The sequence below is a fragment of the Hyperolius riggenbachi genome, chromosome 8 (genome assembly GCF_040937935.1).
Source record: "Hyperolius riggenbachi isolate aHypRig1 chromosome 8, aHypRig1.pri, whole genome shotgun sequence".
In the NCBI taxonomy this organism is placed as follows: Eukaryota; Metazoa; Chordata; class Amphibia; order Anura; family Hyperoliidae; genus Hyperolius; species Hyperolius riggenbachi.
The window spans coordinates 42,533,969-42,558,069 of record NC_090653.1 but is presented as its reverse complement, the minus strand read 5'-3'; the positions used below and the strand labels follow the sequence as shown (position 1 = coordinate 42,558,069).

Here is a 24,101-nt window from a genome sequence, read left to right as displayed (position 1 = left end):
TACTTAAAGGGATCCCGAGTTGAGAGGTATATGGAGGCTGACATGTTTATTTCCTTTTAAATAATGCACATTGCCTGGCTGCCCTGTTGATCCTCTGCCTCTAATACTTTAAAGGGAACCTAAACTGAGAGGGATATTGATTTTTCCTTTTAAAATAATACCAGTTCCCTGACTCTCCTGCTGATCCTGTGTCTCTAATGCTTTTAGCCACAGCCCCTCAACAAGCATGCAGATCACGTGCTCTGACTGAAGTCACACTGGATTAGCTGCATGCTTGTTTCAGGTGTGTGATTCAGCCATTACTGCAGCCAAAGAGATCAGCAGGGCTGCCAGGCAACAGGTATTGTTTAAAAGGAAACATCCATATCCCTCTCAGTTTAGGTTCCCTTTAAGCCATAGTCCTTGAACAAGCATGTAGATCAGATATCTATGGCAAATCTGACAAGATTATCCACATGCTTGTTTCAGGTTTGCAATTTAGGCCCCACTGACCAGAAAGATCAACAGGACAGCCAGGCAACTGGTATTGTTTAAAAGGAAATAAATATGGCAGCTTCTCACACCTTGGGTCTTTTTAAAGAGAGTCTGAAGCGAGAATAAATCTCGCTTCAGACCTCATAGTTAGCAGGGGCATGTGTGCCCCTGCTAAAACGCCGCTATCCCGCGGCTTAACGGGGGTCCCTGATCCCCCAAATCCCCTCTGTGCAGCGGGGGAGCGCTTCCGCATTGGGGCAGGGCTAACCGCCACAGCCCTGCCTCCCGCGCATCTATCAGACGCGTACCTCCGCCTCTCCCCCGCCCCTCTCAGTCTTCCTTCACTGAGAGGGGCGGGGGAGAGGCGGCGATGCGCGTCTGAGAGGCAGGGCTGCAGCCGTTAGCCCTCCCTCCAGGAAGAGCAAAATTTACGATCAAGTTGGTCGTTGATTTTGCAGGGGGGGTTTGGGGGTGAAGGGACCCCCGTTAAGCCGCGGGATAGCGGCGGTTTAGCAGGGGCACACGTGTCCCTGCTATCTATGAGGTCTGAAGCGAGATTTATTCTCGCTTCAGAGTCTCTTTAAAGCAGACCAGAACTCAGAACGTCCTCTCTGCTCAAAAAGATACACAGCATAATAACCTTCAAACAAAAACATTTCTTTGTTACAATTCCAGCAATAAATCTGCATTGTCTACTTCCTGTGTTCATGGAAGCAGACATACCGTATTGTTAACACCCTGGCCTGCATGCAATTCACTTTTTCACCTGAGTTTTCTCCTAGGTGATAATTTTAAACTTGTCAATAAAATGCCTTTAAGCCACCAGAAAGAAAGAAAATACTCAAAATAATTTTGATAGTAATTTTTCACCTACTTTTTGGTACTTTTTTAGTTGAAAAGCGCTGGGAAGTTATTTTAGATGGAAGACGAAAAATTATCTCCTGGGAGAAAACTCAGGTGAAAAAATGAATTGCATATGGCCCCCCGTGTTTTCAAATTAGCTTATCTGCCATGGCAGTCAGGGGACACAGGGTTGAGATCAAATTGCAACTTGTCATTAACAACTGAGTGGGAATTAAACAGACTAAACTCTTTAAATACATACAGGGTGTATTTCTCTATGTTTTCCTTCTGTCCTGTGCAAGAGTTCAGGTCCACTGTAAGGCCCAGTGCACACCAAAACCGCTAGCAGATCCTCAAAAACGCTAGAGGTTTTTGGAGCAGATTTCAGAGCGAATCTAGGCATGTTTAGAGTCTTTTCTAAACATGCCTAGCAGAACCATTCACTATGCTGCTGGGAAAAGCCACTCCCGGTGTGAACAAATGTTCCAAACGACTGATTAACCACATATTCACTGCAACTAGGCTCTCGATTGCCTCTGCCTGGAAGAACATTTCTCCTCCTACCATCTCAGAAGTTAAAATCAAAATTAACTGGATCAAATCCATGGAACAAATGACTGCTACGCTGAGAGACACTGAGGATCTCTTTCACAAAGTTTGGGGCCCCTGGTTACTTCATACACCAGACTATATGCCTCCTTAATTTCTCTAGGCCGCACCACTTTCTCTCACAACCTAAAGGTCCGTACACATGCCGGACTGGAGGCAACGACGGGTCCGTCGTCACCTCCCGCTGGGTGGGCGTTCCAACGACAGTCCGGCGTGTGTACAGTCTGTCGGCGGACTGATACGGCTGTTTCTGAGCGATCCGCCAGGCGGATCGCTCAGAAACAGCCGTATCAGTCTGCAGACAGACTGTACACACGCCGGACTGTCGCTGGAACGCCCACCCAGCGGGAGGTGACGACGGACCTGTCGTTGCCTCCAGTCCGGCATGTGTACGGACCTTAAGGGTATTTTACCCTTTGTACCACCATACCCATCGATCCATATTCCTACATACACTACTCCAGGTTGAGGTGGCTGAACACTGTACTCCACTAATTTCTCCTCACCCTCTCCTTTCCCTCCTCCCATCCCCCTCCCCCCCCCCCCCCCCCCTTATCTCCCTCCCTCCCTCTATCCCACTCCTCGTCAGACATCAACCTCTTTTGTCTTTCCTCACTACTAGAGAACCCTCTAAGCTACATGTGAGTCCATCTTTATCCTTGTTCAATTTCTAAATGCTGTTTCAATTATAAAATATTCCTTAACCACAGGATATGGAAACTTATAGGATGAGACTCTTCTCCTCAATAGACATCCACACAGCCTATTCTCAGTTACTTACCTGGACATTTACCTCAAATGAACACTCCTATTAGAAAATATGTTGGAGTCTGACAAACTCAGACTGAAGAGGTTGAGAGATATATATATATGTTTGATCTATACGACTGTCATACTCTGAAGATCTGAACTGTATTCTTTGATTTATATTTCTGGTTAATTCTTAATAAAAACAGAGTTACAAAATAAACATGCCTAGCGTTTTTGGGAGCGGTTTTGTGTAGCAGATTTCATATATTGTTACAGTAAAGCTGTTACTGAACAGCATCTGTAACAAAACCGCCTGGAAAACCAATCTGATGTTGCGTTTTCCAGAGCAGTTTGAGCTTTTCCTATACTTTACATTGAGACAGAAACACTTCTGCAAACCGCAAAACTGCTGCAGGACCCACGTTTGCGGTTTGCTAAAAACCTCAAACCGCCGGTGTGCACCATCCCATTGAGATACATTAGCCAAGCGTTTTCACTGGCGGAAGCGGTTTGCAGATCGCTTCAAAAACCGCTCGGTGTGCACCAGGCCTAAGTGAAGATTATGAAAAGAACCCATCAGCGAGCCAAAAGCTTGACAGAATGTTTGGCTGGAGCGGTGCTTCGACGTCATTAACAGATGCTGCATGTGTGATGCTTTACGTATACTGTAGATCTGCTCACACATTGCGCTCTATAAGAAAAGGTATCATTAAACCCTAATCAACAACAGAGCTCAAACTAAAAATAGCTACGGGCATTTGTTGAGTAATGCAATGAAAATGATGGTATATTACATAACACTGCCAGAGATGAGAAAACACAGGGAGGCAGGGGAGATGGTGCAATGCAATGCAACATTCTTAAAGAGCACCTGAAATGAGAGCAACATGGAGACTGCCCTATTGCTGTTACATTTTAAAGTGAACCTGAGCTCAGAATGTCCTCTCTGTTCTAAAGGATACATAACAGCATAATAACCTTTAAACAAAAAACATTTCTTTGTTACAGCTGATACAAATCCTAAAATAAAATCTGCAGTGTGTCCACTTCCTGATATATGGAAGCAGACATATGGTTTACATCTTGTGCTTTCAAATGAGCTTATCTGTCATAGGCAGTCATGTGACAGGAGAAATCAAATTACTACTTGTGATTAGTCACAGATGAGGGGGGATTAGACAGGCTAAACTCTCTAAATACATACAGGGTGCATTTCTCTGTTTTCCTTCTGTCCTGTGCAAGAGTTCAGGTCCACTTTAGGGCCTGTTTCCACTAGTGCGAATCAGTATGCGTTTTCTGCATGCAGATTCGCATAACCAATACAAGTGGATGGGCCTGTTTCCACTTGTCAGAAATTCTGTGCGGTCTGCTGTGCAGAAAAAATCTGCATGGCAGAGCCGTCAGAATTCACATGCCGCACACGAATCGCCACTCATGTAATTTAATAGAAAAATCGCAAGCGCTTTTGTCTTGCGGTTTTCGCGTGCGTTATCGCTTAAAAACCCATGTCAATGCTTACCGGCATTGACATGGTTAAAATCGCATAGTGCAAACCGCGAGCGATTCCGCGTGAAAATCCGCATGGAAACGCGAACGAATCCGCACCCGGATTCGTTGACACGTTTTCCGCAACAAAATCACAATGCAAAAGTGGAAATGGGCCCTTAAGCAGGGATTGTCAGTGAGATGCAAATCGCTTTGCATGGATGAAGAATTATGCATATTCTAAGTTTGGCCGAACTTGATCGAATTAGCTCATTGTTCCAGATGGAAGATTTCGATCGACAGACAGACAATGGGTCTGGAGACACTGTTGGAACATACTGACTGCCAGGTCAATAGGAATTAAAAAGCTGGTAAAAATTTGGGAATGCTAGGATAGGATTACAACACAAGGGAACTGGAAAATGGGTGAATAGTATGAAGAGCACTAGAGAACTTCATGAAATTATGGGGAATACAGGAAACACTCACCATACATATGAGATTATGGAGGGACACTTACCTGATGCAAACACGGCCAGCTGTAAGGCAAGGAACACACAGTCAGAATGGGAAATATAATTCTGGAACAGACATTATAATCACCTACAGCTGGATAGGAGTCAGTGCTACTGGTAAGGCTGGGACCACACAAGTGTCGGCAATTTTATGGGCGTTTCCAGTGTTTTTCAGCGTGTGGCAAAAAGCACACAATTCTTACATGTGTGCTCCGTGCCTAAAAGGATCATGGGAACCCTGGAACCCCCGCCTTCTCTGCTGCACGATTGTGTCTCATACAGCCAACGGCAGGAGCGTTCTGAGCATGTGCAGTTCCAATTCTTTCCAAACTGCACATGCCCAGGATGCGGTCGGCCACAGTTGCAGGAGCACTATACACGGCACACAGAATGTACTGCGCATGTGCCAGGCTCCAAATGGTCCCAGTCACAGCCAGGGACAGGGCATAGAGCAGCAAGATGGACGGGAGGTCAAACAAAAGAAGTAGCCTGGAGGGGTCTGAAGTCTCCAGAGCCTCAAAGTAAGTAAATATTAAAAAAAAAAACTTTTTATTCACATCAGGTACACTTTAAAGAGATCCTGTAAGGAAAAAAGTGCCCCTATGGCGTACTTACCTTTGGAGGGCGAAGCCTCTGGATCCTAATGAGGTTTCCCTCATACTCCTGTGTAGCCCCGGTCCAGTGCTTGCACCAACCAAAAATCCGCCAACAACCTTGCACGGTGCAAAATTTACTTTTAGGAACCAGTGCAGGCACAGTACTCGCTTCCCCCACGGGTTCTGGCAGAAACAGACAAGCCCGGTTGGTTCTACTCTACTGCACAAGCATCGGACAGTAGAGCAGACTCGATGGGGCTCGACTATTTCCGCCGAAGTCCAAGAGGGGAGCTGGTACTGCGCCTGCACTGCATCCCAAAGGCAAATATTTCCATCTGGACCTGATCGAGGGAGCCAGGGCTGCATCGGTGCTGCACAGGAGAAAGGGGGAAGACTCATTAGGATCCAAACACTTCCACCTCCCAAGGGGTAAGTACCCCCCCCAGGGGCACTTTATTACAGGTTTTCTTTTAGTTCAGCTCTATCCATCTGTTTGCCCTAGAGCCAGTTTCCACTCAGCTGGAGTGCATCTTGCGAGACACCTGTTGGCACTACAGACATGCATCCGAATCCCTGTAGCTGTGCCATGCAGTGGGGGCAGATCAGGTTCAGGGCACAAACCCACTAGCAGTCTTTTCTAAGTGCTAGTGATTTCAAAAAGCTCTTGCTAATGCAATGCTATGGGGGATTTTTATAAAATCACATCGCTCCAGTGGGATCACACCCATAGCATTACACTAGCGAGAGCTTTTCAAATAAAGCGCTCAGAAAAGCGCTTCAAGCGTGTTTCAGGCCTCACATTTCTTCTGCCTCAGATCAGTGATTTCACCTGACTTCCTGTCTTTTGTGACTCGTGAGTGTGACAGGAAGCAAGGGAAATCTATTTCGTCTTTAGAATTTCTTATTTATCTGTTTGTCACTGATGAGGAGATTCTCCATCCCAATCTTGTAGCATCCATTAGAGCAGGGGTAGGGAACCTATGGCTCGGGAGCCAGATGTGGCTCTTTTGATGGCTGCATCTGGCTCACAGACAAATCAGTAGGTGTTGATTCACTGAGCTACACTGCGCAAGCAGCGCAAGTTAAATTTTCAAAGTCGGCACGCTACTGCTGTAGCATGCACTACCCCAAAACTAACGGCTGCTCCAATTGTCCCACTTTGGGCCCTGTCAGGTCCAGTGACTTTGTAGGATGAGATCCCCACTCTTTGATTGGTCCAATAGGCTGCCTGTCACTTGATAGTCTATTGGGCCAAAGTGCGGGGATCTCATCCTACAAAGTGAATCAACCCCCAAGTCAGCCAGCTAATTGTACAAGCTGTTAGTCGGTATTTCTCCTGTCTGGCTCTTGGGAAAATTGCCGATGTTGATGAAACCCATGAGAAGCTGAAGACGTGTCTGACACTTCCACTGCTCAACGGATGAACTGTATACAGATCACCATGGCAACAGGGACGCGCGCACTACTGTCCCAGTTTGAAACATACTGTATGGCTCTCACAGAATTAGATTTTAAAATATGTGGCGTTTATGGCTCTCTCAGCCAAAAAGGTTCCTGACCCCTGGATTAGAGCAACATGAGTTAGGCCTGGAACCCACTACAAATTGCAATCGCTAGCGTTTTGTAAGCGATTTCATGAGCGTTTTTGGCAGCGATTTTAAAAAGTGCAAGGCTTTTGCCAGCGATTGTGTAGCGATTAGCGTTTTTAATTCTGATTGATCCTTTCAATAAAATTTTACAGTGAGCAGTAACTTCAAAACACTAGCAAAATCGTTCTGTGTAGGTTTTGATGAGCGATTATGCCAGCGTTTATATACTTTACATTGCAGAAACGCTAACGCTCAAAAATGCTGCAAGTCCTGCGTTTGCGATTTTGGTAACCGCAATCACTCCAGTGGTATTTGGCCCATCCATTAACATTAGCTGAGCGTTTAGGGAATCGCTAGCGGTTTGAATCGCTCACTAAACGCTCACAAAATCGCTCTAGTGGGTTCCAGGCCTTATAGGGACTTGTACTGAGAGGGATATGGAGGTTGCCATAACTTTTTCCTTTTTAAACAATGCCAGTTTCCTGGCTGTCCTGCTGTTCAATACTTTAGGCCACAGACCCAGAATGAGTATAAAAATCAGAAGCTCTAACCACAGTAAGGGCCTGTACACACTGAAAAACGCAAGCAAAATCGCAAGCGCGTGCGTTTTTAAAATCGCAAGTGCATGTAGTTTTAAAAACGCATCGTATGCGTTTTTGATGCGTTTGAGTTTTTCTTGTAATTGCTGATTGGCTAAAGAATCCTTTGTTTTTTTTCTAGTTTACATTTCAACAGGAATCAGGAAATTTCAGAGTCTTCTGGGATACTAACTTCTGAAAAACGCAGGCAAAAACGCAAGCGCATGCGTTTTTAATGCGTTTTTGAAGCGCTGCGCTTAAAGAGACTCCGTAACAAAAATTGCATCCTGTTTTTTATCATCCTACAAGTTCCAAAAGCTATTCTAATGTGTTCTGGCTTACTGCAGCACTTTCTGCTATCACCATCTCTGTAATAAATCAACTTATCTCTCTTGTCAGACTTGTCAGCCTGTGTCTGGAAGGCTGCCAAGTTCTTCAGTGTTGTGGTTCTGTGATGCATCTCCCCCCTCCAGGCCCCTCTCTGCACACTGCCTGTGTATTATTTAGATTAGGGCAGCTTCTCTCTTCTCTCTTATCTTTTACAAGCTGGATAAATCCTCCTCTGAGCTGGCTGGGCTTTCACATATTGAGGAATTACATACAGGCAGAGCTGTCTGCACTCTGCAGGAAGAAACAGCCTGACACTTCAGTGGAAGATAGCTGCAGGGGGAAAGAAACACACAAATGATCTCTTGAGATTCAAAAGGAAGGGTGTATACAGCCTGCTTGTGTATGGATGTATTTTCTATGTGTGGACATACTGTACATCAACCTACTTCCGGTTTTGGTGGCCATTTTGTTTGTTTATAAACAAACTTTTTAAAACTGTTTTTAACCACTTTTAATGCGGCGAGGAGCGGCGAAATTGTGACAGAGGGTAATAGGAGATGTCCCCTAACGCACTGGTATGTTTACTTTTGTGCGATTTTAACAATACAGATTCTCTTTAAAAAAGCGCAGCAGGCACTGCGATTGCGTTTTTCTAAAAACGCATCGCACCAGTGTGTACAAGTCATCACGATTTTCATTCTTTTTCAAAAGACCTTGCGATTTTAAAAACGCATGCGTTTTTAAAAACGCAGCGCAAGTGCAGCAGTGTGTACAGGCCCTAACTGCATGCTTGGTTCAGGTGTGCGATTCAGATACTACTGATGTGTGAAAGATCAGCAGGACTGCTGGGCAATGTTTTTGTAAATGAAACCAACAGGATGATCTTCATATCCCTCTCACTGCTGGGTCACTTTCAATTCTCCCTCTTGTGGCTCCAGATAGCAATCAAAACAGAGATTCTCTGACCTGCTTGTTTCACATCACGCCAATAAAAGCAATCAATCCCAAATAGTTAGGAATTGAAGTAACCCTTTAGTGAGAGTGATATGGAGGCTGCCATATTTGTTTCCTTTTAAAGAATGCCAGTTACCTGGCTGTCCTGCTTATCTTTCTGGCTTCAGTAGTGTCTATATCACACACCTGAAACAAGTACCTGATCTATGTACTTATTCTGGGTCTGTGGCTGAAAGTATTAGATGCAGACATGGCTGTGGAGTCGGTACAAAAATCAACCAACTCAGTTTATGAAACCACCGACTCCAGGTACCTAAAATTGCCCCGACTCCTCGACTCTGACTCCACAGCCCTGGATGCAGAGGATGAAAAGGACAACCAGGAACCATGCATTGCTTACAAGGAAATAAATATGGCAGCCTCCATATCCTGCTCACCACAGGATCCCTTTAAGAGAAAATTTCCCTAATACCTCAAACAATTGTATTGTTCTTGAGTTTGGGCATTAATCATTCTTTATTAAGCACATTACTGGGTCTAATGATGGTTTACATTATTTGTGCCTCTAGCCATGTATGGAAAATGAGGTGTTCCAACAATGGAAATAAAGTGATTCAGAGAAAAGCCTATATAAATGATTTAAAAGCTCTGTAAGATGCTGTGGAGGTGAGAGTCATGGCAGTGCCAGTCATACCTCAGGGCAGGGAGGGCCCTGGCTTAGTACCGCGTCATATAGAGCTGGCTGCACCCGGCTAGTCTTCTCTCACTGTGACACGTATACACTGGCTGCAGCCAGCTGCTCCATCCTCACACCATTGCAGTGGCTGTGCAATGCTCCACTCCTGAACCTCACACACCCAACAAAACCCAAAGCAGGAGAAGACAATGGATGAGAGTGGGCACTGGGGCCTGGAGAAGCATTATAGATCAGCGGTCCCCAACCGGTTTCGGCCCAAGGATCCAAGTCTAAACATTTTTCGGCAAGTCGGCCAGCTGTTGGGGGGGTGGAAGTTTGGAGAACTATCTCAGGGGCCATGGTGGGGATATTGTGGTGTGTTAGGGGTAAAAGAGTGAGGTTTTAGGTCTGGCTGGAAATAAGAACTGCTGGGAACGAGGCATTGGGCTATGGTGAGGGCACGAGGAAAATCATTGGGTCCTCTGCATTCCCACCCACTATCCTAACAGTGTATCACTGTTTCACACCAGCCCCACATCCCCCATAAACTCGACACACCGCTCAACCTGCCCTGCTGCAACCCCACTCCCAGCAACGTGTCGCCAGTTAACCATAACACTCCCCTGCCCCCCACAGGCAGGACATATCAAGACTCCCCCTTAAATGACATATAGCCCCTCACCGTGTTATATACCGTGTTACTAACCTCCCTTATAGAGAGAGGTACATTGTCAAGGAAAAAAAAAATTCAAGGGTGCTCAGTGCCCTTTAAATCTTGAATGGGATCCTATGGACAAAGTACACCAATATTTGTGTTCACATTTAATAAACTTTGCATTGTATTCCTCTAAGCACAGTCTGTCCCATTGCCCTGTGCTTAATGTGATTTAGTGGTATCCAGAGAGCCTTCTTTACTTAGGGGAATCTCAAACTTGAAGTAGGTTTTCTCACTTTAGGGTTTGCTTTAACTGGTTTCTCCAAAAATTGCACTTAGGCTACGGGAGGACATTAGACCAGGACTATGGAAGGATTAGATTGTGAGCTCCTCTGAGAACAGTCAGTGACATGACTATGTACTTTGTAAAGTGCTGCATAAGATGTCAGTGCTATATATAAATACATAATAATAATAATAATAATAATATGATGGTAGGACATTAGACTGTGACTATGGTAAGGATTCGATTGTGAGTTCCAGTGAAGACACACTCTGTAAAGTGCTGCAGAAGATTTCAGCATAGTACAGGTTGTCCCCGACTTCCGAATGCCCGACTTCCGAACGCCCCGCCGATACGAATGGCATGGATTCTGTGTTTCCATGGGAACAAGACAAAACTTTTTTTTTTTCAAATTGGACTTTTTGAGAAAATCATTTAAAAAAAAAATTTCAAAGAAAAAATGGCTTTAAACTTGTATAAGCAGGTACATAGAGCAGAGGTGACACAGAGGAGGACACTGGAGGCACAGAGGAGGTACAGGGGACAGAGATGGCACAGTGTTCCGACTTAAGAACAAATTCAGGTTAAAAAACGAACCTACAGTCACTATCTCGTTCGGTAACCGGGACTACCTGTACTGTAATATAATAGGACACTAGACTACAAGTGGCCACACGTTACAATAAAGTGGACCAATCGGAATGACTTCCCGTCAAGCTGCATAACATTTCCATGAAATTTGAATGCAAAGAGAAATTGTTTGCTTCTTGTTGATAATCCCCAATGTGAAATACTCCATTTTATTTTTTTTCCATTCAGTTACTGGATTAGTGAAGGCGGAGCAACACATTACACATGGCTTAGATTTCCAAGAAAACACCTTAGCTCAACATCCCACATTAATTTCTATTAAAGGGGAACAGAGGGGGTTTGTCAGAAAAATGTCCTTTGCAGAAGTCAGTCAGTCAGTCATGTGACCCACAGATTCCACCAGCGAGCATTCAGCTGGCAGCAGTGTGACCGAGTTACAGAGCTGCTTTCACTGTCCAGCTACTCCCTCATTAAAGGGGTTCTTTCGCGAAAAAAGTAGGCAGTTAAAAAATGTGACAGATGATCGAATCTGCTGTCGATCTGGCGGGAATCGGCCAAGTGTATGGCCAGCTTTATAGTTGCAGCACTAGCCACAAAGAGCTAATCTCTCAGCAGAGAGGGGGGGGGGGGGGTGTAGAGGAGGTCAAGTGATCTGTGAATACAGAGAGATACTGGTTGCTGCCCTATTATTGTAACAGGCTACAGAGCTGCAGAATCCTGCCAGGCCATGGGCTTTTGCCAGCTGGAGCAATTGCCCCAGACTAGCTTGGCCAACCTTCTCAGACAGCGAGATTAATACTGTCTGCTTGTCACCTGTGTTTTGAGTGGTACAAACCCGAGGAAATGCTTGTACACATCAGAGTGATGGCGAGTGACAGTCCCAAATGTTTTTTTTCAGGGCTGTGGAGTCGGTACAAAAATCTTCCGACTCGTCAGTTTATGAAATCACGACTCCGACTCCGGGTACCCAAAATGGCTCTGACTCCTTGACTCCGACTCCTTAGTCTAATACTTAACAGGGATGTGGATTTTGTGCAAAAATCAGCAGACTCCCGACTCCTCAGTTTATGAAATCACGACTCCAACTCCGAGTGCCCAAAATTGCCCCGACTCCTCCACTCCGACTCCACAGCCCTGGTTTTTTTCAGCTGTAATGCTGGGCATACACAGTGAGTTTTTGCGGCGGTATCAAGCCAGCGGCTCGATTGCCAGCGCGTCTCCGCTCGTCCGCACGTAACGATTCCCGCACATCCTTGCGAGCACTGCTAATCAGCCGCCCCTAATCTCCCTGCCGGTATCGAGCGCAGTATCAATCCGGCAGGGTATCGGACAGGTTGAATATTATCAATCGAGCCATCAGCGGCTCGATTGAGAATATAAAGCTCACCGTTTATGCCCAGCATTAAAGGTCTAGTGTCTCATCATGCATTTAGCAATCCCTGTGTAGTCTTCTTTACACTGTAAAAGGAGCCCAAAGTGTGAGTGTTATGGTGGCTGCCATATTTATTTCCCTTTATATAATACCAGTCGCCTGACAGCCTCTCTGATCTCTTTGGTCGCAGTAGTGTTTGAATTACACCAGAAACAAGCATTATTTTAAAATAAACTTCTTAAATGAAACGCCCACCAAGGGGGCTCTAGAATTGTATGGACTTTTTTTTTCTACCTCCCTGTGCCGCAGGTTCTTGCTATTTTTGTCCTAGGTACCTGCCAGCCTCAATTCATGCCGGGAGACTCAGTTCCGATTGATGTAATTACATCTCCGGGCCAGGAGATGTAACCACATCAGTGAACTACATATCCCAATATGCATCGCGGTGGCCAGAGACACAGGAAGTCACTGGGAATTTCAACCTGAGACACAGAAGATGGAGGGTTGCATATGGACTGAGGGGGCTACAGAGAAGCCCAACATAAGAAAATACACGCGGTTCCCTAAAAGACCACACAATTAATGAACCTCCCTTAGGGGGTGGTTTATTTAAGAAATATTCTGTACTAATGCTCGGAACAAACTATGAGATTTTATGGTCGATTTACTGTTAGATCATTTATTTCCAACATGTCCGATTTGCTTTCCGGTCGATTTCTGAGCATTTTCAGATCAAGTTTCTATTAAAGTTAAGGGAAATCGATCAGAAAATTCTCGGAAATCGATTGGAAAGCAAATCGGACATGTTGGAAATAATCGATCTGACAGTAAATCAACCACAAAATCTCATAGTGTGTACCCAGCATTATGAGCACCCAGGTGCTCCGTATACACTCACCTACAACATTATTAGGAACACCTGTTCAATTTCTCATTAATGCCATTATCTAATCAACCAATCACAGGGCAGTTGCTTCAATGCATTTAGGGGTGTGGTCCTGGTCAAGACAATCTCCTGAACTCCAAACTGAATGTCAGAATGGGAAAGGTGATTTAAGCAATTTTGAGCTTGCCATGGTTGTTGGTGCCAGACGGGCCGGTCTGATTATTTCACAATCTGCTCAGTTACTGGGATTTTCACGCACAACCATTTCTAGGGTTTACAAAGAATGGTGTGAAGAAGGGAAAACATCCAGTATGTGGCAGTCCTTTGGACGAAAATGCCTTGTTGATGCTAGAGGTCAGAGGAGAATGGGCCGACTGATTCAAGCTGATAGAAGAGCAAAGTTGACTGAAATAACCACTTGTTACAACCGAGGTATGCAGCAAAGCATTTGTGAAGCCACAACACGCACAACCTTGAGGCGGATGGGCTACAACAGCAGAAGACCCCACCGGGTAACACTCATCTCCACTACAAATAGGAAAAAGAGGCTACAATTTGCACGAGCGCACCAAAATTGGACAGTTGAAGATAGAAAAAAAATGTTGCCTGGTCTCGATAGAGTCAGAATTTGGCATAAACAGAATGAAAACATGGATCCATCATGCCTTGTTATCACTGTGCAGGCTGTTGGTGGTGGTGTAATGGTGTGGGGGATGTTTTCTTGGCACACTTTAGGCCCCTTCGTGCTAATTGAGCATCGTTTAAATGCCATAGGCTACCTGAGCATTGTTTCTGACCATGTCCATCCCTTCATGACCACCATGTACCCATCCTTTGATGGCTACTTCCAGCAGGATAATGCACCATGTCACAAAGCTTGAATCATTTCAAATTGGTTTCTTGAACATGACAATGAGTTCAATGTACTACAAAGGCCCCCACAGTCACCAGATCTAAACCCAATAGAGCATCTTTGGGATGTGATGGAACGAGAGCTTCGTGCCCTGGATGTGCATACCACAAATCTTCATCAACTGCAAGATTCTATCCTATCAATATGGGCCAACATTTCTAAAGAATGCTTTCAGCACCTTGTTGAATCAATGCCACATAGAATTAAGGCAGTTCTGAAGGCGAAAGGGGGGTCAAACACCCTATTAGTATGGTGTTCCTAATAATCCTTTAGGTGAGTGTACTTTATAGGGAACCTAAAGTGAGTTAACGCACTTCAGGTTAGATACTTACCCATGTCGAGGAAAGACTCTGGATTCCAAAGAGCCTTCAAGACCCTTGCACCATCTTGTCATTCCAGCACCGTCCCCCATTGAAGTTGTCCAACCTGCTAGGTTGAATACCTCTTGAACACTCCGCAGGCAGCCTTTGGGAGTACTTGCTTGCACAAGTACTTCCAAAGACAATTTCATCCATACTGCCCAAACGCAATAGTCCAGGCTCCCGCATGTGCCATATGAACGCACCTCTGACCACCTCCCTGAAGCTACTCAAGGACACAAGTACTTTCGAAGGCTGCCCTCAGTTAGGGCACGTTCACACTATGAGCGTTTGCAGGGTTTTTTAAACCAAGTTTTTTGGTTAGGGTTAGGCTTCAGTAGAGGGAGCCTCCAGTGAGAGAATAGGGTTAGGTTGGGTTGCATTTTATGGGCCCTTTCACACCGGCTGCGGTTCATTCTGTTTTTGAAAATTCTTGTGATTTTCCAAATGCAAATTACAATTGGAATCGTGGGAATGCGATCATACTGAATACAGTTACGATTTTCTAAAAAGGCAATGGTAGTTCTGCTGCATTTTGATTGACCCCAACAGTGAAAATCGCAAAATGTGAAATGCAAAACACATTTGTGTTTCGCAGTTTTCGGTGTGAAAGAGCCCTATGATAGTAATAGCTAAGCAATTGGTTAGGTTGCACTTTCTGATAGTAGGACCTATAAATAATTGCAACTGGATACAAAATCTGACAAAGGGCCAGTGCGCACCAAAAACCGCTAGCTGCTCCGAAAATGCTAGCGGTTTTTTTAAGCTTTTTTTTCAGAGCGATTCTAGGCATGTTTAGAGCGATTTTCTAAACATGCCTAGCGTTTGTGTAGTTTTTTTTATATTTTGTTACAGTACAGCTGTAACTGAACAGCTACTGTAACAAAAACACTTGAAACATCGATTTGATCTAGCGCTTTTCAGAGCGATTTTCCGCTTTTCTATACTTTACATTGAGGCAGAAAAAAGCCTCAGAAATCCACAAAAGTGCTGCAAGACCAGAGTTTGCTTTTAGGGCTCTTTCACAGTGCGATGTTAAAGTCGCACGTTACAACATGTAACGCACAATAACTTACAGCAATGAAAAATCAATGGGCTGTTCACAGTGCAGACGTTGCGTTGGTGTCCAACGCTGCACGCTAAATGAAAGTGCTGCATGCTATGCGTTATACACGTTTTTAGCTGCATTAGACTGTTTGCACATGCTCAGTAATGTTTTGGTACTTTTCCGTTAGCCGGGCGCATCCGGCAGGTGGCGCTAATTACATTAAAAGTTCACATTAACACAAAAGTGTTAATGTAACCACTTGTCGGCAGGTGGAGCTAATAACATGAATACTTGACGTCACTTAACCTCCTTGGCGGTAACCCCGAACTTAGTTCGGGGTAAGCCGCGCAGGAGGTTTTCTCCGGCCCTGCTGGGCCGATTTGTTTAATTTTTTTTGCTGCACGCAGCTAGCACTTTGCTAGCTGCGTCAGCACACCGATCGCCGCCGCCCCGCGCTCGATTGCCGCTATCCGTCGCGCCGCACGCCCCCCGACCCCGTGCGCTGCCTGGCCAATCAGTGCCAGGCAGCGCTGAGGGGTGGTTCGGGACTCCCAATGACGTCCCGACGTTGGTGACGTCATCCCGCCCCGTCGCCATGACGACGGGGCAAGCCCTCCAGGAAATCCCGTTCTTTGAACGGGATTTCCTGATCGGAGATCGCCGAAGGCGATCGAAGAGGGCGGGGGGGGATGCCGCTGAGCAGCGGCTATCATGTAGCGAGCCCTGGGCTCGCTACATGATATAGGAAAAAAAAATTAAAAGAAAAACTGCGGCGCTCCCTCCTGGCAGATTTTTTTTATACCGCCGGGGGGGGGTTAAAATGTTAATGTTGCCGAATGTATAGTGTTTGAAGTGGCCGACTCGCTGCGGCCAAATGTATATTAAAAAAGTGAGTTAATTAAATGACAAATAAGCCGCCGGCTTCGTGTCTCGCTCTCCTCCCCCCTTGCCCTCTCTCCTATAGAACACTGGCATCCCAGGGGGGAGGGGGCACTCGTGTCCCCCCAGAGTCGTTCGTTGCAATAAAACAAGCAGGGAACGACTCTGGGGGGACATGCATGTCCCCCTCCCCTCCCAGAATTATATAGGAGAGAGGGCAAGGGGGGAGGAGAGCGAGACACGAAGCCGGCGATTTGATCTGTTACATTGCCGGCGGCTTATTTGTCATTAACTCACTTTAATATACATTTGGCCGCAGAGAGCCGGCCACTTCAAACAGTATACATTCAGCAACATTAGCATTTTAAGTGATGTCAAGTATTCATGCAATTAGCGCCACCTGCCGACAAGCGGTTACATTAACACTTTTATGTTAATGTGAACTTTTAATGTAATTAGCACAACCTGTCGGATGTGTCCGGCTAACGGAAAAGTATCAGGTTTTTTTTTAACGCATGCACGGTTTTCATTCTATCACTGTGCGACAAAAACGGCGCACCAAATGCAGGGCTAAATAACGTCCAAGGTATAGTCTTTCAATGCGTTGCATTAGGGGGCACGTTATGCGACCTTAACGTCGCATCAAACCGCTCTGGTGTGCACCAGCCTATTGCAATACATTAGCCAAGATGATTCCTCTCCCCCCGCGCGCAAGCGTTTTAAAACCCGCTCAGAACCGCTCTTGGCGTGTACTGGCACAAGGTTGCAAACATTTTCACCACACCAGGAAAGCTCTCTGGCAATCCAGACTCATCCCTCTACATAGGTGAGAATCTAAAGTGAAGCCTCAAATTGTTAGAGGATCAGCAGGACAGCCAGGCACTCTGCATAGCTGAAAATGAAATCCATATGTCAGCCTCCACCTCCCCCCTCACTTCAGGTGTGCATTATAAGCCAATTATCCCCGCCCCCCTCAGCCCACTTCCACCTGCACGTGAGGCTGATGAGGGCTGATTAGAGCGTATCTGGGGACTGACAGCCCCTGGAGACCACCTGCTATATATATGTCCCCTGTATGCCCACCACATCTTACCAATACAGATGTCCGCACACGCTCACCACCGGCTCCCGCGCCGTCTCCAGGCAGATATTACATTCATACGCCGCTCCGGGGATGCCCCCCGCCGCCGCCATGGCAACCGACAGACCGGAAAGCCGGGCGCAAGGCGGCGCTAGACGGGAGAGGTCGGGAATTCGATTGGGCGGGGCATCCCGAGACCGCCGCCTCCGATTGGCCAGCCCCTCAGCGGGACCTCGCCTCAGAGAGATTCATTGGTCGGGCTGGCTCCGCCCACGGCGCGTGATGCAACGCTGTGTAAACTCCAGAAGCTGCGGCCTGACTAGCTGGACGGGGGGACGAAGGCAGCTTTCTATTGGGCCTGTCATATTGTCGCCACGCCCCCTTTGAAGGCTTACATAATCACATGTCACTCGATCATAATGCGTTGGGTCGTATTTTGTTTTGGTTTTTTTTTGTTGTAAAAGAAAAAAACTTTATTGAGAAAACATACAAACAAGCAACGCAACCAGCTGTACGTTGGAGATCATTGTAGAAAGCAAATCAGGACGTTGCCAGAAATGGAATAGGTAACCCAGCAGATTACATCCCTGTCACGTGGGTGCTTTTGGTTTTGGGCATCAGGCAGCACTGCAGTCATGTTTGGCATTCTGTATTTACTTCAGGATAATTCTCACAGATTTGAATTGGAGCATGAGTGGAACTGTTGCCCATGGCAACAAATCAAGTTTAATCTGTTATTCCTATTATAACTTTGGCCAGTGTGTCGAAGTAACATAATCAATTTTTTTAAAATTCATATAGCGCCAACATCTTCTGTAGCGCTGTACAAAGTATACAGCAAACAGTGGGGGGTAGAGACGAGCTTCTAAGTGCTTGTTCTGTATTTTATATAAAACTGACGCATTACAACTGCGGACAGGGGGGGGGGGAACTCAACCTTGTCCGGCCTCGGCCATTGAATTCCACATTATTCCAATACTACCTCCTTCCATTCTACCTCCTTCCAGCTTAGAAGGAAGAAGTATCGGAGCCATGGAATGCGACAGCCAGAGGCAGAAATGCCTGTTCTGCTGCTTGCTTGTTCAGGGTCTATGGCTAAAAGTATTAGAGGCAGAGGATCAGCAGGACAGCCAGGCAACTGGTATTACTTAAAGGGAGGGTTCACAGAGAAATAAAAATACTAATCCACATATTTGGGGCTCCCTCCAGCCCATGGCTGGCAGGACGTGCCTTAGACGCCGCTCCGGAGGCTCCCGGTCTTCTCCGGTGGCTCACCCGACCTGGCCAGGCCGGCTTCCAGGTCGGGCTCTTCTGCGCTCCAATGTGCGTCTCATGCGGTCACACTGACGCCATTGGACGTCCTCCAGGCTGTACTGCGCAGGCGCAGTAGTTCTGCGCCTGCACAGTACAGTCCGTAGGACGTCCGATGATGTCAGCACGACCGCGTGAGACCCACTTCTTCAGGCAATAAAGCGGGGACAACAAACACAGCAATCAATGTGCAGTGAATTTAGCACCTCTGTTAACACAGAGGTGCTAGATTGTAGGGATTAGATTGTAGGGATTAGATTGTGAGCTCCTTCGAGGGACAGTTAGTGACAAGATATATATATACACTGTACAGCGCTGCGTAATATGTCGGCGCTATATATAAATCCTAAATAATAATAATAATAACCATCTCACTTATTCATTTCCCTTCGTATCTCTGACATACTACACCATATTGGGCTCTCGATTTCTCTCTTTTCTGGTAATCCGGGCAGTTGTGGCCTTCTGCACATGCACGGCCACGCACACACCCTGTGTCGCGCTTCTGGAGCGTTCTGCATCTGCACAGTAGTACTGTGCATGCACAGAAGGCAACGAGTGGCAGCGACTGACCGCATTACCAGGAGTTGTAGCAGGAGGAACTGAGGGGGACAACGATGGAGGCCCCAGTGCTCATGGGGCTGGAGGAAGCCCTAGGTAAGTATAAATAGTGGCCATCTTGTGTCCCACCTCGTGTCATGTGACTAAAACACGCTCCTCCTGGGTTGAAGGAGGAAGCTTCGCATGACGTGAAGTGGGACGAAAGGCGGAAGAAGACTGGAGCCTGAAAGAAACCACCCGGCAGCAATTGAAGACTGAAGCCTGGGTAAGTTTTTAACCCTCCCTCACCCGCCCAGCTGCTGCACCCTCCACCCGCCGGGCTGCTGTAGAAAAGGAGTGAAAACAGATCCGTTTGACCGGTGATCAGATCCGTCTTCACGGATCCAGTGAAGCGGAAACCAGATCCGCTTTACCGGATCCATTTGGCTGAAAATGCCAATGTGAACCGAGCCTAAAAGTTCGGGTCCACTTTAAGGTGAACTCTGTTGGTTATGCATGTCAGTCATGGCACCTTTTTGCTGTTTATAGCCTGTCGGGCATAAAAACAAAATCAATTCTTTATTTTTATCTGGTAAACAAGTAATAAGGATGCTAACCAGGCAATCCAAAATGTAATATCACTGTTACTTTTCTTGTTGACAAATGATCATTCCCCAGTTTACCTGATTCTTATTTGGTACACAAAAAGGAAGATGCAGGGCATGCTGGGTTGTCCTTTTTTGCTTCTCTACTTTCCCCTCAGACTTAACTAATGCAGCCTGATTGGCTGCGGCCTCTTTCCCTCCTGTTTTTCCCTCCTACACCTTTGTTCCTCTCTGATTGGCCAATATTTCTGATGCTGAGACAATGCGCTTTCTATAGTGAAAGGCGGGCAATGCATACACAATCAGGTAGGGTAGAGTAAGGGAGGAAATGACATCAGGGTTGACTTCAAAATAGCCACAGTTAAAATGGGAAATGCTAAGAAGGATTTTCTCTTTTTTTAATGTAGAAAAATCACTAAATTCAAAACGTGGACAGGGCAATATATATGTTATGTAAGTAGAGCAAGTATTTATCTACTTGTATATATGTTTTTTTTTTCTCAGATAGTATGGCTGACAGCTCCTATTTAAATAAGAGAAAATATGCACACACAAATGCATTCATGCATGAAAGAAAACAAAAATCCCCTTAAAGTAGAACTGAACATGCATTGTTTCCGGCATAAGTCTTGTTCTGTTCTGGGCTGCTCTCTTTTGTGGTGCTGGTGTTGAGAAAGTGGTGTGCATCCTCTAACTCTGTCCCCTGGTATTTTCTTCCCCTTTGATTCCAGGCTGTTCTTTTACATGCTGCACGCAATAACATCTGTGTGCATGTGCCTCATTGGGAGTGATCCAGAAGCAAGGAGGAGCTACAGCAGTATCAGAGCAGGTAAGAGGCAGGGAGGCCATCAGCACTGCTCATTAAAACGTGGTTGTCAACCATAAAATCAAATTCCATTTACCCACTGCTCTGTGTTTATTATGCGGTCTACAAACTCGCCCTTTGTAATGCTTGTGTGCGTAAGCAATACCGTCTGTTTACAAATCACAGGTGTAATGCTTGGGGGTTAAACTTTGACCACCCAGATCAGCAAGACTGGTAGCTGATTAATGGAAGAGGCTACACAGGCTGCCCAGAGCAACTGCAGCTCTGGGCTTCTGATATCGCTACAAATAATATGCAATGGCAGCGCAGTGCGATGTTGCGCTGCCCTTGCGATATCAAGCACTCAGACAGGTACAAGACAGGACTGTAGATTGGAGTGTAACTAGACAAGTAAGACACAATGGCAGCGCAGTGCGATGTTGCGCTGCCCTTGCGATATCAAGCACTCAGACAGGTACAAGACAGGACTGTAGATTGGAGTGTAACTAGACAAGTAAGACACAATGGCAGCGCAGTGCGATGTTGCGCTGTCCTTGCGATATCAAGCACTCAGACAGGTACAAGACAGGACTGTAGATTGCAGTGTCCAAACACACAGAGGGAAATACTCACTTCCCAAACAGTTCTCTGCTGCTTATATAAAGCCTGCAGGCTGCTTGTAAGCCAATAAGAAGTGCACACACACGTTACACCTAGTCTGCAGTAATCAATTAAGCAGAGGCTGAGCAAATTCAGCCAGTCATTGGAGAGGGTTTCAGTTGCATATAGACAATGGCTATATGGCCAGCAGGGGGCACAAGCATGCAGGATATTCCCTCTCATCTGCCCCCCTCCTTATATTGTCATTGTCTATATGCAACTGAAACCCTCTCCAACGACTGGCTGAATTTGCTCAGCCTCTGCTTAATTGATCACTGCAGACTAGGTGTAACGTGTGTGTGCACTTCTTATTGGCTTACAAGCAGCCTGCAGGCTTTATATAAGCAGCAGAGAACTGTTTGGGAAGTGAGTATTTCCCTTTGTGTGTTTGGTAAGTCTCAGAGCAGTTGGGGACAGGCTCCTGGGGGTGTCAGCTCCAGGGCTTGGCTGCGCTCACATATGGTGTTGCATGCTGGTTCTGGGGCCCGGGCAGTGAGAGTTCCCGGGGCCCCAGGCTAGCTTGTGCACCATTGTTTTTAATTTTTTTGCAGATTCCCATGCAGTTTAGTTAGGAGGGGGGCAGATGAGAGGGAATATCCTGCACGCTGGTGCCTCCTGCTGGCCATATAGCCATTGTCTATATGCAACTGAAACCCTCTCCAACGACTGGCTGAATTTGCTCAGCCTCTGCTTAATTGATTACTGCAGACTAGGTGTAACGTGTGTGTGCACTTCTTATTGGCTTACAAGCAGCCTGCAGGCTTTATATAAGCAGCAGAGAACTGTTTGGGAAGTGAATATTTCCCTTTGTGTGTTTGGTAAGTCTCAGAGCAGTTGGGGACAGGCTCCTGGGGGTGGCAGCTCCAGGGCTTGGCTGCGCTCACATATGGTGTTGCATGCTGGTTCTGGGGCCCCGGGCAGTGAGAGTTCCCGGTGCCCCAGGCTAGCTTGTGCACCATTGTTTTTATTTTTTTTGTAGATTGGAGTGTAACTAGACAAGTAAGACACAATGGCAGCGCAGTGCGATGTTGCGCTGCCCTTGCGATATCAAGCACTCAGACAGGTACAAGACAGGACTGTAGATTGGAGTGTAACTAGACAAGTAAGACACAATGGCAGCGCAGTGCGATGTTGCGCTGCCCTTGCGATATCAAGCACTCAGACAGGTACAAGACAGGACTGTAGATTGGAGTGTAACTAGACAAGTAAGACACAATGGCAGTGCAGTGCGATGTTGCACTGCCTTAGCGATAGCAAGCATTCAGACAGGTACAAGGCAGGACTATAGATTGGAGCGTAACTAGTAGCAACCACAGCTCACAGTCACGTCCACAGAAGCAGAGCAAGCAGGCTAACAACAGTCACCAGCAAGCATCCACCCAGGCAAAACTACAGGAAAGAGCGTAACTAATAGCAACTGCAGCCTATAGTTACGTTCCCAGAACTAGAGTAGCAGGAAAACTACCAGTCACCAATGTGGTGATGGCAGAATCCAAGCTATCTGGATAATGGACTTCACTGATCCGCCGCGGATGCAGCGAACATCCATCAAGCATGGAAACTAGGCAATAAACAATAATACAGAAAAATAATAAACGGCTCAACTAATGGATAAATATATACTGTATGTTATGTAAGTAGAACAAGTATTTATCTACTTATATACAGTATGTTTTTTGTTTTTTTTCCTGGCGTGCAAAATAAGTTTGCCTTCTTAAAACACAAGGAATTTGCGATAATTCAGGTTGGAGTGAGCATCTGATGTCTCCCAGTGCATCACTGCTGAATATGCAAATTATCTCTTGTTTTCCCTGTAAGCTAGCCACACCTCCAGAACCGCTGGAATGCAATGATGTGTCAGCTTGTTAATTGTACAGAGCCACAATAATCCAACATGCATACAGACTGTTTTGGATCATTCCAGCGGTTTTGGAGGTGTGGCTAGCTTACAAGGACAACAAGGGATAATTTGCATATTTAGCAGTGATGCATTGTGGGAGACATCCTATGCTCACTCCAACCTGAATTATCGCAAATTCCTTCCGTTTTAAGATTTTGTTTTGCTTAACATTTTAGTAAGAGGGCTTGTTGGTTCTTTTGTAGGGCTCAGCAAAGGGAAGGAGAGGGATGTTCCTCTAAGAAGAGAATCTCAACTTAAAGAGAAACTGAAGCGGGAATAAATCTCGCTTCAGTGCTTACAGTGGAGGAAATAATTATTTGACCCCTTACTGATTTTGTAAGTTTGTCCAATGACAAAGAAATGAAAAGTCTCAGAACAGTATCATTTCAATGGTAGGTTTATTTTAACAGTGGCAGATAGCACATCAAAAGGAAAATCGAAAAAATAACCTTAAATAAAAGATAGCAACTGATTTGCATTTCACTAAGTGAAATAAGTTTTTGAACCCCTACCAACCATTAAGAGTTCTGGCTCCCACAGAGTGGTTAGACACTTCTACTCAATTAGTCACCCTCATTAAGGACACCTGTCTTAACTAGTCACCTGTATAAAAGACACCTGTCCACAGAATCAATCAATCAAGCAGACTCCAAACTCTCCAACATGGGAAAGACCAAAGAGCTGTCCAAGGATGTCAGAGACAAAATTGTAGACCTGCACAAGGCTGGAATGGGCTACAAAACCATTAGCAAGAAGCTGGAAGAGAAGGTGACAACTGTTGGTGCGATTGTTCAAAAATGGAAGGAGCACAAAA

General features: G+C 45.8%; 2 protein-coding genes across 4 annotated transcripts in view; one reads left to right on the top strand and one right to left on the bottom strand.

Moving 5' to 3' along the window:
• Window positions 1-17,731, bottom strand: part of RNF5 (ring finger protein 5) — a 35,840-nt gene extending 18,109 nt beyond the window's left edge. Inside the window, exons 1-2 of the mRNA XM_068250314.1 lie at window positions 17,479-17,731; window positions 4,682-4,700 (exon numbers count right to left, since the gene is read on the bottom strand). Coding sequence (XP_068106415.1) covers window positions 4,682-4,700; window positions 17,479-17,579 — 120 coding nt within the window. The 5' untranslated portion in view covers window positions 17,580-17,731. The remainder of the gene's footprint in view (window positions 1-4,681; window positions 4,701-17,478) is intronic.
• A 119-nt stretch (window positions 17,732-17,850) lies between these two features.
• Window positions 17,851-24,101, top strand: part of AGPAT1 (1-acylglycerol-3-phosphate O-acyltransferase 1) — a 107,945-nt gene continuing 101,694 nt past the window's right edge. For all 3 annotated transcript variants that reach the window (XM_068250309.1, XM_068250308.1, XM_068250307.1), the window contains exons 1-2: window positions 17,851-18,032; window positions 20,654-20,751. The gene's annotated coding sequence lies outside the window, so the exon portion shown is untranslated. The remainder of the gene's footprint in view (window positions 18,033-20,653; window positions 20,752-24,101) is intronic.